This window comes from Nesoenas mayeri, assembly GCF_963082525.1.
Source record: "Nesoenas mayeri genome assembly, chromosome: 3".
NCBI classification, from domain to species: Eukaryota; Metazoa; Chordata; class Aves; order Columbiformes; family Columbidae; genus Nesoenas; species Nesoenas mayeri.
This window is the reverse complement of record NC_137544.1, coordinates 45,741,408-45,755,444: the sequence shown is the minus strand read 5'-3', so window position 1 is coordinate 45,755,444 and position 14,037 is coordinate 45,741,408. Positions and strand designations below refer to the sequence as shown.

The following is a 14,037-nucleotide window of genomic DNA, read 5'->3' as shown; positions in this document are numbered from 1 at the left end:
TAGGACTGGGCTTGCCTGGTCCCCAGCAAAGTCAAAGATGACAAGTTTGTAATAGCATACTCTGCATGGAAACTTCTGTACTTCAAAGGGGCATTGCTATGCCATATTTAACAATAAAGAGCAATGCAATATTGATCCCACTTGCTTGCCCAGAACTTCCAGTTATCTTGAGCAATTAAGTAGCTTTTCACAAGCTCCTAATGACATGGAAATGGAAGAGATGTGCTAGATGAATTAACTCATCCTTGTAAAAGCACAGATCATGTATGTCACAATATTAGAAAGTCAGCATTCAGCATATTATGCCATACCCAACTTTATACTAGAAAAGGTAGTTCAACTGTGGCTAAAACACTAGGAATTTAAAGAATAAGCATCTGTTTCATCATCAAAAAGGATGGTCAGTCAAGGGGAGAGACTTTTTGGATGCTGCTTACATGTCTAATTTCCCATTTATTCTTTTGTTTACAATTATAACTGAATAGTCTCTGTAATTTTCCCTCCTCCTTTTGTTATAGGTACTTGAACAGTAAGAGGAAAATTTATAATATTTGACTTTCAATGAAAGAAAACCATCTCCTACTTTTATCAAATCTTGTAATAACAGTAACTTGTAGCAAAGAGTAAGAAAGTTCACATGAAAGTGAAAAGTTTCAAACCAGCTATGTTCCTTTTAATAAGAAAACAAAATACACCAACTCCTGCATGCTGCTCCTCCCTTCCTTCCTCTCCCCATCTCATAAAAGAGGATCCCAAAGAAGGATCATGTTTAAGGTCCCAGTTCAGAAATCCTATATCAATCCCTTAACATGGTAAGAATTTTGGACTACAGAGCCAGGTCCCAACAAACATCTTCTAAACTGAACAATCCTTCTCATCCTGAAAGACAACATTACTCAGAAATGGAACATAAAATTATAACCCTTGATATTCACAACCATGTATTGTGCCTATTTACATCCAGCACCCTACCCTTCATTATCATCTTTAACATCTGGGCTTCATGCTAAGCAAAGGGAAACAGACATTTTTCTAACATTAGTCCATATAAAGCGTGTGCAAAGAAGAATCTGCAGCATTTCTGCCTTACTGCCAGCATCCAAAAAAGTTGTATGCATCTAAATTGTGTGTACAACTTTGAACATGCAAAAAAAATTAAACATCGTCCTTTTCTCTGATTTTATAAAACTTGACCTCTTCTTAGTTCTTAGCAATGAAGACCTTTTCTCATGTGCACCACAAAAGGTTTCACTCACTTCACCTCTCCACTCTCCTTTACCCTTGGACAAATACATATTTTTCTAAAATTTAACAAGAACTGTTCACACATAACTATGTGCAGAATTCACATCATAAAGAAGTAGCAAGCTGTATTATTCATTACACGCTAACCTATTAAAACTCCAGATGACAATACTGAGACAAATTCAGTAAGGCGCACATTCCTTAGATTTAAGAGAGTTCCACAGGACTAACATTGCTATTATTCATTTTTTTGTAAAAAGAAACACAGTGAATTAGGCACACTGCTGCATTGGACATGGCCAGTTTTCAAAAAACTGAATAGTTTTTAGGACTTGTAATTTTTATATGACACTGAATTATTCAAACAAACTACCTAAAAGTATAAGTTGTAGCAACATAAAGCTAAAAGGACAAGAATGCAGATGTTTTTAAGTGTACCCTTTTTACATTGTGCACAAAACCACAGATGATAGATGCACGTATATAATGGCTGATGTGTTTCTACCTTAAATAATGCATCTAGCTCTACACACCTCATTACCAGAAGGGTAACAACAACCTGAAGGTAGATCAGAGATCAATCAAAGTGATTAGTGCTGAAGGAAGGACTTAAAAAGTAGAGTTAAAAACAGCTGTTTCATGAACAGAACTTTCATTGGGTAAAGGGGAAGAGAATTCCAAACAAAAGCATCATCCTCTAACAATACATCAATATATAAAATTAGTGAAGCACTGACATCAGAAAAATGTGGCTATAATCTGCACACAACCAACGTGAAACTCCAAGAAGAAAGCAACATTATTTACTGCAAGCTCTAAAGCCTAGGTATAACGAGCTTAAACTATTACAGGAATTTTAAGTCGACATCCAGTAAGCAAGATCTCATAAGCTGGTTATAACCTCACCAAGAAAAGGCAGTAAAAATATTGTTGCAAGGTTCAAGCTAGCTTTGACAAGACTTGGACTAAATAAGATAGAAGCTTCTTTCCTCTGCTTAGACTGTCTGATTCTATAAAATGATACTAGTAGCTACAAACATTGCAGAACAAGTGAATGCATGCAATACCATGTGTACACACTTAAATGACAACGTGTTTTCAAGGCAGTTTTGAACAGTAATATTTTCTTTAAACAGATTAATAAATAACATCTTTGCCTTGAAAAGGCCTTTTCACATGAGTAAATTTTTCAGATTAATGAAACTAATAAGAATAGGGTCCAATCACTGTTTAGGCAGCACTGTTAAATAACATCACTAATTTAAAGACATTTTTATACTCTGCCTGCTACTGTTAAAACTGATCAGGCAGTCAGCTTAACACGAAGCATTCTCTACAGAAATATTAATTATCTAAAATGTGCTTTGAAATGAAATAGATACTGCTTTTCCCCATTACATTAAACAGAAAAAAATCTGCTTTTGACTGACAGAAAGAAGATGCATCTCATCATGAAGTTCATGTGTATCCTAGATTGCATAAGAAAGAAAAAAGGTGAGAAACGTTTTCTTTGTTGTAAAAGCAATCCGTTGCAGAATACTAGTAACTTCACTCAGCAAGACATATCTCTAAGTAATACTCAAAATGACTGAGGTGCAGAGTTTACGTGCAATGAAACACACTATTTTTCACTGCCTTTTACACTGTGATATGTCTTAGAAAGTATTATCAATAAATTGTAGATTATTAAAGAGTAAACAAGCATGTCTAACATTTTCTTCCTGTCTCCTCTTTTAGGGGACACACTGAACAGTAACTTTCAAATTTACCACATACTTCTAAAATTATTTTCTATGACTACTTTTCATTATGGAACAGCACACCTTGTCTAGTATTACTTCAATGTGTCATCATATCATGCAGTTCAACGCTTCGCTATTTCCACGGCACTACCAATAATCTTTGTTTCCAAATGTGTTTCTTTATTAACACCAGCGCTATGCTGCAAATGTTTGTTTTCCATTATTTGAGAAGAAAAAAGAATGACATGCATTAACAAGAAATTAGATTAAGAAAAAGGTTTTTTAATCATAAAGTAAATTTGTGGAACTGCAAAGAGCAGTTTCACGACTTAAAAAGGTACAAAGAAGGAAAGAGAGGAAAACGGGATGAAGAATGCTCCTTCTTTGATAAGTATTTAATTCATTTGGTTCTAAAAAGAAAAAGCAGCAGCAAAGAGGGGAGCACCTCATATACCAATACAAAGCAGGAAATGTAAGAATTTAGGAAAGTTCACTACTGGATTCTACACTTTACGTAATTCCAAATGCAAACAGCTAATATTGATGTGCAGGGCCTTAGGCGCAGGGTACATATAAGACAGCAAGATCAGCAATCCAGTCCACTGCAAGGAGCAAGGCAACATGCCACAGCAGCAGCACTCATCTCTAAATTTCAGTCACCTTTTTATTAACCTCATTAAAGGTGTATTATTAATATTTTTAAAAGCCTGATGAAAGCTACCAGAACATATGGCCGGGCCATCTAATGGAACATAAAAAGAGAGTCACTATTTAATCATGGTACAGTCCCCTGCCCCGTCATTGCAAACGTCATAGAAAATGGACAACCACGTAAAAAGTTAAGATGCCTTTTGACCTTCCTAACATGGCCCTAGCCAAATCCAAAATGGTCTATTTACCTGATACCACTCCTCTGTTCTCTGATCACAGAGAAGACGGGTATCATTCAAAATAGTGTTGCTGCAACTGGAGACTAACAGGAAGGACCAGGGAAGGTCTACACATGCTCCTTCTTCACAAACCAAACTATAGACCTTGGGAAAAGCTCCGTTATAATTTTGTATGTATCTTGCACCCGAAACTCCTTTGTGTGAAGGCATTCATGCCAGCTTCCACTTTCAAAATACAGTATTAATGCTGCTATGTTTAAAAATAAAATAGACTGCCACAGGCACCTTCTCTCCCAAACAGCCTTACAGAGGTGCTGCTTTTGGTCTGATTCCTTAATAATTACTTTTTCTTTTTTTCCTAGGAAAGAATATTTAAAAATCAACCAACCAAACGACAGGCACACTTCAGTGTATCACCACAGGGACACTCTCAGGTCTGAATTACTGCAAGATAACACTATAATTATGTCTCAGTTTCACTAACTAATCTCAGATGAGCTTTTAAAAAACGATTCGAGGTTTACAAGAAAGGCATTTAAAACTATTCAAATGCTATCTGAATGAAAAACCGACATTTATTTATCCTTTTCCGAAATTAATTTTAATCAGTTTCCAAGGAAAGGCATATCTGCTCCTGATCTATCTTGTGAAAAATAATAAATCTTGTTAAAATGAAGTGTGGTATTTTAAAATACAAGCACAGGAGAAGTTTCTAACCATGGAGGAAGATATAAAGAAACAACATTATCCCTTTGCACAGATCTCCAGCCCCAGAGACTGAGTACAGCCTTATTTACTCAAATTGTACACTGCCAACAAAACCATTACCTAAGGCAACTTTTTAATTGCAGATATACCTGAATACCTAAGGAAAACAGGTTACTTCTATTGACATGAAACCAGGGTCCCACTGAGCTCAGTCAAATGTGGCAGGCTGAGATGGAAGACAAAAACGGGTCTTACTTGGTGTACAAAGACATCAACTGGAGACTCCAAGGGGCTTCCCTCTCGGTTGCTCATGGAGATGAACCCGAATCCCATTCTCACATTGAACCATTTGCAATGGCCGGTTCCGTGCAAAACCTGGGATTCCTCCTCTTCCTCCTGCTCCGGCAACTTCCCAGGCTCGTCTCCACCTTTACTCGCCCCTGCTGAGGAAGAGGGAAAGGCGGGGGGGGAGAAGGGGGGAAAGGAAGGGGGGGAATGGAAGGAGAAAAAGAAGGAAGGGGGGGACAAGATGCACAGCAAAGAGTTAAATTCTGGTAACATCATTCTGCCACTGTATACACGAGCTACTAGAGAAGAAACCGAAAAAAGAAGAAAAAAAAAAAAAGGCAAAACAAAATCAAAAAGCAAACGGCGAAAAGAGCCTAATTTTTCCTAAATCCTAAAATAAACAACCTTCTCACCAAAATACGTGAAAAAAAAAATCACCGGAGGTTAGAGAGAGGAAACACTGCGTACGGAGCCTCTCCCGCTCTCTTTGCCCAGGCCAGCCCACGTTTCTGTACATACGTGTATTTTTCCATTTAACTCCATCTTTCAGCCACATTACAGCACGGAACGCGATACTTTACTTGAATATTGCTGGTTTAAGACCGATCCCATTTCTCAACAAAAATTCTCAGCCCAATTAGTCTATCCTCGCAAGGCGCAGGACGGGGTGGCGAGGGGGGGAGGCCGGCCGAGGTGGGGTGGAGGAGAGCGAATAATCAAAATTGGGTAGATTGCACAACTGGTTATTGCACATGCAGCGCCGAAACCACTATTTTCCAACGTGTAGCCATCCCTCCTTGGAATAAACTTTCGATTAAAGTTGGGACAGGTGTACGGCCGTTTTCTCATCCCACCACTGCAACTGTGCTTAATCAAACAGGAACAATTCAAACAATAGCCCCCTGAAAGCTTTTCAAGTTGTGAATCGGTGTGGGCGGTACGGAACAGTTTCTGAGCTGGGTAACAATGGGTTTGGAGAAAGCCCCCTTGCGCGAGCTGCTAAAAAAGGGTAATGCATAGTTGGGTTAAAAGGGGGGTGGGGGGAGAGGAGAGGGAGAGAGCGAGCGAGCGAAAATCATAGTAAAACAATAGAAAAAGAAAATTAACCTTCGGCCATGTTGCCCCACGGGCCCTCTGCTCCAAACTCGTGAGATGAAAACTTTCCCTGTGGATCGAAGTGGTCTTCTGCATTAATCTAACATCCTGATTTTCAACGATCGCAAATTTAGCTCGCATGGTCTAATGTGCTTTCCCTCTTTTGATTTTTCCCCTTCTCTCTCGCTCCGTTTCTGGCCCCCTGCGCACACGTGACTTGCTCAATTACATGCTTTCTTGCTACTAATTTCACATCGGATCCTTAAGGGGTTGGCAGGAGGCAGGAGTAGCCAATCGCCATTTCAACTAGGCTGACACACCAAAATAATTTATGAATGAACAAGAAATTTCCAACACGGCTCTTTTTTTTTTTTTTCGACAGCTAATCTGCACGCGTCTTTACGGGAAATCGAGATGACGTGTAATTGTGGGGTTTCTGCACTCCCGTTCATGCACAAATACGTAGGAACATCCGTGTGTTTCTAAATACAGCCCAGAGAACAACAAATATATGCAGAGGCGGATATGCCGATGAGATTATTAGGGTATCTGTGCACGCTCGAGGTGGGGTACGCGTACACGCACGAATGCGAAATGCTTACAAATGAGATATACACATGGGTACAGGCATGCACTACGTATGTGGGCATCAGCGTGTGTTACCGTCTGCGCAAAATACGGGCATATGTATAACCGGATCGCCGCTTCCACCTGAAGAAAAGCCGCCCGAAGCCCCCGCAGCGCTTCTGCCTCTCGGCACCGTCTTCTCCCGGACCGGCCGGAGCTCCTGCGGCGCTGCCGACGCCAGGGCTGGGTCCGTGCCCGGCACAGCCCGCGTTCCGGGGCGAGAGGAGGGGCTGGGGGGGAGGAGGGGGGGTAGATAGCTGCCTCTCCCGACCCCCGTGTGTGTGTATCTATGTGCGTGTGCCGCGGCTGCCGGGCGGCCGCCGCCACTCACGCCTGTGCTGCGCGTTACTAATTTCGCATTCAAATTAAAACCGCGCCGGAAACGCGATATCACCTTAATATGGCTCAGAATGTGCGGAGGTTTAGCGTTTCAAAACATTTCTGGAGGGGGATGGGGCGAGGAATAGTACTTCACAGGTTTCTCCGCCATCTCTTTCCGGGGGAGGGGATGTGATTAATGACTTCCTAAATAAGAGCCCAGTTTTCAAGTCTACTATTGGAGTGAACCTCAATCAGCAGCGATTGTTCCCCAGGAGCGCGGGGGAGAGGGAGAAGAGGAGGACTGCTACTGATAGAGAAAGGGGTTTGCTGGAGAGGAGGAAGGAGAGGGGAAAAAAAACCCCCACAACACAACGGAGGAAGAAGACAAAGAGGGGAGCAATAACGCTGACCGGGGACTGCTGTTTTAAGTCTTTACTGCCAGCGGGAGGGGGATGTAACTCGGAAAATAAATGCGTTCTGTTTAACGGGCTTGGTACCAGCCTGAATGCACCCCCTTACAAACGCACTCCCCTTCGGCTCTCGCAGGTACACAAACCAACGTGCTCGCAAGCCCCTGCTATTGCTGCACTTACGGTCAAACGTTTGATTAAAAAATATTTTTTTGAAACGTAAAAAATTACCCTAATTAGGTGATATTCCGTTTTATGTTCCATCTGTCCTACCTCCAGTGGAAAGGCACAGCTGAAGGTATGAACTCATCAGCTTTTGCCTCTTCTGTCCTCACCACCACCTACTCAGATATAGCCTCACTTTACATCCAGTATTGTATAACCTTTAAACGTTGACTATATCTTGTTAAAACCTGGGCTCAATTACTTTCTTATTAAACCCCCTTCCTCCTCCTCCTCTCCCCCTCACCCCCCGGCATCCTCTCTTATCCTAAGGACACACACAAACAAAAGCCAAAGCCACAAACCGACCCGTGCAAGACCTGAATACAAGGGGTTTACGCATTTGCAAAGCACTTGCTGTTGTTTTGGAAGTGGCGTCGATCAGTCTGCCCAATTAAGGGGGACGCCTTTGCTCCGATGGGCCTGTTTACTCTTTTTGTTGCCTTTCAGGAAAGCGTAAATTCCCCTGCGAGCGCCTCGTTTCTGTGTGAAATACCAAGGTGCTCGGTTTGATCGTTCGCTAGAAAGAAGCGAGGGTGGGCGAAAGTGTACAAATACAAGCAGCTTGGCAAGTGGAGCAGAAGCAGCTTTAAATCCTGAAATTCCTTTGCAGTCTTCAACCGTAAATTTCCTATAGGTTATTTCAACAGTGGAGGTCGACTTCCTACACTGACCTGCCTTACGCATTCGTGCAACAGACCACTTCTTTTTGCTCGTAACCTCCCTTTCCCCTTTACGATAGCGATTATTTTACAATATTAAATCACCAGTAATTTTATATGGTTGGATCTTATGACCAGGACAATAGCTAATATATTATAAATGTACGAGATTTTAACACACTTGAAGCCCCAGCTATGAACAAGAAATTAAAGTTACCGGAAGAAAAAATGCTTACGCCATTTACTTGAAGTGCCCAAGACTACATTTATTGTAGCAGAATGGCACATTTATAAAACATGAGTACTCTCTGCCCCTCCCTTCAAAAAGATCGAAAGTATTCTGTTTAATACCGTTTTAAAGGTCGTTATTTTTTTCAGATTGACTTATTCTACCGACATTTGGTATGAAAATTCCTTAGAGGCTAGAATATTGGTTAAACGGATGCAAATGAGTTGATTGAGTTCATTAAATGGAAAATTGTCTTGTTAGCAAATTTCAGTTGAAAGCAAATTCAGTATAATATGTTCTTCGATTAATAAATGAATGACTACAAAAACAGGTAAATAAATATATGTAAATACATATGTTGCGAGGTATTTCTTACATTGAAAAATAAATGTAGATTTTGTAAGAAGGGGGCAGGGGGATATCTGCAAAGGGTCTTTACTGAGATTTTTCAGGCCTCCAGTATTAGTGGAATTAAGGTTGGGGTCACTGGACTGGTCACTGGTGTCAGATGTTATCGACTCATTCATTTCCTGCAAGGGACATCAGCCTTTCAAGTTTTGTGGAAGGTAGAGAGCTGTTGCCAGCTGGGAACTCTCCGGGAGGAAGACAAAAAAAAAAAAAGAACCAACCCACTAACACCCTTCCAAAATTCATTCGCAAAGCATCGGGGAAAGGCGGGAGCCAAAGGGGATAGAAGATAAAGCGGGGAAAAGCCTTACAGAACAAGCCAGTTCACGGAAAAATCGGTTTAATGGTAATAATTTAGATATTTTTAAAAAATTATATCCTTAAATTTCGCGATTTATATGCTAATTATGGTAAAGACAATTATAGGATGCTCGATCATTATTTTTCTACATGCACAGTAAGAGTTCGCTTGAAACTATGTAACCAAAACCAGTGGTGTTGCATTTCCAATTTGTCACCTTCCTAGAACTTCTAAAGTCCTAATTCTGGTGTCGTCTATTCCCCTCTCACCCCCCCCGCCAAAGACCAAAACAAAACAGAAAAAAAAAAAAGGCCAAACAAGTGACCGCCCGGCGTGCATTTGAAACAAAACGCGTGCTTTACACTTGAAAGCAGAGCTCGGGGTGCTGCCGCGACTTCCCATTTCAAAGCACAGGCAGCATTTCTCGCCGACAAGCAGGCAGAAAAAGCAGGAACGGCGCCGGAGAACTCCTACCCCCCTTCATCGTCACTTGATGGGGCTGGTCGCTTTGAACCGCGGCTGCCCCACGCACGACAGCGCCGGCCCACGCGCGCCTCTCCCGCTGATGACCGAATAAGACACCCGTCGTGTTTCCTACACGGGTTTAAGCGAAACCGACTTTTCCTAACGCGGAAGCGGGGAGGCTTTCCGGTCGCTTCCTCAGGGCAGAGACCCCTGGCCTGGGGGTCTCTGCTGGTGCTGAGCTCTTCCCGCCAAAATCCTCTCACCTACAGTTTGGGCGCCAAAACCGCCTTTCCTTTCCGCCGCCGTGAAGCGCCCCGGTCGAGGGCGGGGGTTGCCACCGGCCCGGCGGACTTTCCTTTCGCCAGCGGCCGTGTCGCTCGGGGGAGTGGGGGCGGGGTAGGTAGAGAGAGAGAGGGGCCCTTTCCACTCGCTAGTCGCCCCCCGAGCGAGAAGCCGGGCGTCCACAGGCTGTGAGGGCTCGCACACCCGACGGCCGCGGCGGTGGGTCCGTTCCCGCAACTTGCTTTGGTTTATGTTGAACGTTTCCAGAAAATGCGGTTTCTTTCCACCGGGGAATGTGGCGACATGCCTTCCTGCAAATTTCGGAGAGCAGAGTTGGTCGTCCCCAGCCACCGCCCAGCTCTCATTACTCTCTGTGTTATGCCTTTGGGATTATTATTATTATTATTTTTATTTTTTTTTTTAACAAACCATCTTTGGGGATATTAACTTTAAGTACGAGTTGAGCGAGCCCCGCTGCCAGCCAGTTGTGTGCTTTCCCTGGCTGGGGAAGATGAGGGACGGGATTATCCTCGACGTGCATCTGCGGGGTATGAAGTAACCCGGTTTATAACAGTGCCGTCGCACCGCGCCCGTTTGGGACGCCTTTTTTCGGGAAATCCCGTTCTCAGGCGCAGTGGGCGCCTCTCTCCCCCACACCCCGCCCACCGATTGCAACTGGAGCACGATTTTGGGAGCCCCTCCAGCAGCTGCCTCAGCGCCCCTCAGCCCTTACGCCTGCGGTAGGTGCCATCCGCCCTCACCCCGCGGGCGCGCACAGCTTCCCGGAGTCCGGCTCTGTCTTCTTCACGCAGACGGGGCGGCCCTCGCCGGAGGAGTCACGCCACGGTTTGCAGGCGCCGCTATTTTAATTGACGGCCGGAGCGTGGATTCAAACATGCGTTTTACTGACGTTTTGCGCTGAAGTGAAAAGCGGCGACTGCCGGTGCCGCAGAGCCTCCCGGCGCGGTCCGCCCCCCCCTCCCCCCGCCCCGTTCTGTGGACCTCTGCCGGCAGCGCCAGCGGTTTGCGACAAGCTTTATAAAATACTAGAAATCTCTTAATCCCGCGCGTGATCCGAGGACAGGAGGGTGCGGGAGGCACCCACTCGGACAGCTCTGCTGCAGGATGTGGTCTCAAGTACATTAACAGTCTCTCAGCTGTGGATTTGGAACCAATAGCGACCGCTTCCCCGGCGGATTTAAGGAGACTCTAGCCAGTCGTCGTGGGAGACTGTCCGACGGGCTTCACACCCCGCAGGGATGACCAGCCCTTGTAGAGGCAGCGGCCCCAAGTAACCGTGCCGGCGGCCAGCGCCCCGGTTTCACCACTTCACTCCCGCCGTGCAAGCGGAGGACGAAGAGCGGGCGGCTCCGCGCCTCAGGTGCTCTCGTTCCAGCCCCTGTCCGCGCCCGGTCTCGGTGCCGCGTCCCAGGGGCGCACATCCTTCCCGCTGGGCAAGCGCCTAAGCGTTCTCGCGCGCCGCACGGCAGCCTGAGCCAGTCCGGCTGTGACACAGGCAGCTCCCTCCGCCCCAGCACACAGGTAAAGCCTGACCCCTGCCAGCGCCAGCTCCGGGCTATTTACCGCCGCACCGAGCGCTCCCCGTTGCACAGGACACGGGAGTTTCGGGGCGGCGGGCTCGGTCTTCCTCCCTCGGGCACGCAGCGCCTCTCCGCGGGGGAGCACCGACCCCTGGCCCGCCGCCGTGCGCATGCGCGGCAGGGCCTGTTGGGGACCGCACCCCACGGCCGGCCGGGAAAGCCGGGACGGGCGGGCAGCGCTGCCGGGTTGGGCTGCGCTTGGGAGAAGCGGCGTCGCGATCGGAAGGGGCTCCGTGGCGGTAACGCCCGGCCGGCACTGAAACGTGACAGCGGCATGAAAGTAACTCGAGGAGTTACAATTGTAGTCGGGGACTGAGATGTGCACGGCCATCGGTACGCACGGTGTGGTGGCATTCAAAAGCATGGACATGTGGGCTCATACGGTTTACAACAGGTATCTGACTGTAAATAAACTTTCCTTATGTAATTGTTTATTTTTCTTACAGAAGCAGAACACTCAAACAACATGACGCAATAATTCCAAAGCTTGTGCACAAAATTAGTGATTTCCCCCTCAAGAATCAAATTCATCTGAGTCATAGGGACAGAGGTGCTGCAGGACCTCAGTTTCACAGATACTAAGTCAGCCATGTAAGACGCTATAGAGAAGACTGACCTGAGCCTGAGGAGACCTTCTTGAACGACCTCATCGTCTTCTGAGGAACCTAAAATCAGAGAGCTGGAGTCAGTACTGTGCACATTTTACCAGAGTACCATATTTAATTACCTCTTCTCCAGTTTAACGGCTCATTAGAAGGCCATAAAATGTCAGGGCATTGACTCTGTGAAGTGACCTGTAAACTTACTGTTTGAGACTTACCTAGCTCATCAGAACCACAATAAGGTAACCAATGCATAAGATAAAAATCAGCCGCTGCCTTTTTTTTTTTTTTAAGTGTCCGTAAAAGCATTGCCCCTTTCATTGGTCTCTTAGGAAAGCTATGCAGTTGATGACAAGAGGGAAAAGACACAGATTTGCAGGATATTGGAAGGTGTTTGTTTCCTTTATCAATATTTAATTGCAATAGGTAACCTAAGAGCTAGTAAGTTGTCTTTACTACACTTAAATTGTACAAATGAAACAATCAGTCAGACCTTCTGTATGATTTTAAAAAAAGAAAATAATCCTTCAGGAGTCTTTCATGGTAAAAATCTTAACGCGATGGAATAGAAAAATGCTTTCAATTATGTCAGTTATAACACTGCAGAGCGTAATATGTAACAGTATTAAATTCTAGGTCTCAATCTGAACAAAACCAATTAGTCATAAAAATGCAGATGTGTGACTTGATTGAAACTACATGATAGATGTACTTTTGATCTAGTTGAGCAAGGCTTGGCTAATTTTGTATAATGACAATTAAAATCTAATTCAGGAAACAAGTACTGTAGATGGTAGGAAGCATGAAGGAAAAGACCTTGGTTCTGGAGTAAGTGTGTTACTTTGTCTGTCCACTTTGTTTAGTAAATGAAAGACGCACAGGAACACGCACAAACTCACCTGCTATAAGCCTGTCCTCTTGTCACCCTCTACTGTCTTTTGAATAATCTATTTTATCTAAGACCCATGCAAAAGAAACATGGAATTGCACTATCCTCCTGTTTAGGTATAAGCCAAATTCTCGTATCTTTTAGAGAAATGCGAGATTTGTCTTTTTCCAATTTAAGGGCACATCCTGATAGTTATCCTGCTCTCTTACTAAAAAAGATGGGATATTCCACTAGGACTGAGCAAAACCAGAAAAAAAAAAATCACCAAAGACAACGGGGAATTTTTCTAACTTCTTTTCCCCTACAGTCAGCTACCCCTTGTCCTTTCCAACACCAGGAACTGAAAAGGGGATGGTATAATCTTTCTTTTCAATGCAATGACACTGGCAAGCTGATTCAGTTCCTCTTCTTTTGTAGTAATTAAGTTTTCCACTGGAACTATGTGGACTTTTGCCTCATATTAAACCTAACTCTACTTTTACACCTTCAGGCATTGAAGCTTAATCTCTTGTGTCTGCTTCTTTGTTCTGCCAACCTGTGGCTATGCGGCTTTTGTGTCTTTCAGATTTACTTGCATTATTTATGCAACATAATGAAATATGCAAGCATAGAGTAAAGGATCCGTTCTCGGCTTTGACATGCAGTCTGCTTCAGTTTATGAAGGGATTAAAAACAAGTATTTGGGGACTCAAATATTTGGGGTGTTGGGACTCAAAGGGGAAAAGTACAGTTCTTATAAGCTGTAGCAGAAAACAGCACAAGCTCAAGTTATTCTTGCTTCCAGTATCACTGTTTCATAACACATTTGTGAACATTAGATATTTTAGAGTGTCACATAAACATATCAGGTCATTAAGTAAAAAAAGGAGATGTAACTTTTTATAATGTTCTTATAAATGGCTTCCCAATATGATACACAAAACTTGGCACAGGGCACATTAGTGTAGACAAGCCTGAGCATTCCAATTCTATGAACTCATGAAACTAGATAATTTAAATGACAAACTAATTGGCATGTGTTTTACTGCATCCTACTAAAAGCCATAAGAA

At 44.0% G+C, this 14,037-nt stretch overlaps 1 protein-coding gene across 4 annotated transcripts in view; it reads right to left on the bottom strand.

Annotated features, from left to right (window-relative positions):
* The window catches only part of LIN28B (lin-28 homolog B), a gene marked incomplete at both ends in the record, with an annotated part of 85,243 nt that extends 73,097 nt beyond the window's left edge, over positions 1–12,146 (bottom strand). Inside the window, 2 exons of one of the 4 annotated variants that reach the window (XM_080341938.1) lie at positions 4,841–5,028; positions 12,113–12,146. In XM_080341938.1, the coding sequence (XP_080198064.1) occupies positions 4,841–5,028; positions 12,113–12,146 (222 nt within the window). Of the gene's footprint in view, positions 1–4,840; positions 5,486–12,112 lie in introns of those variants that run through there. The other 3 variants (XM_080341940.1, XM_080341939.1, XM_080341937.1) reach the window with 3 other exon arrangements.
* Between the last annotated feature and the right edge of the window lie 1,891 nt (positions 12,147–14,037).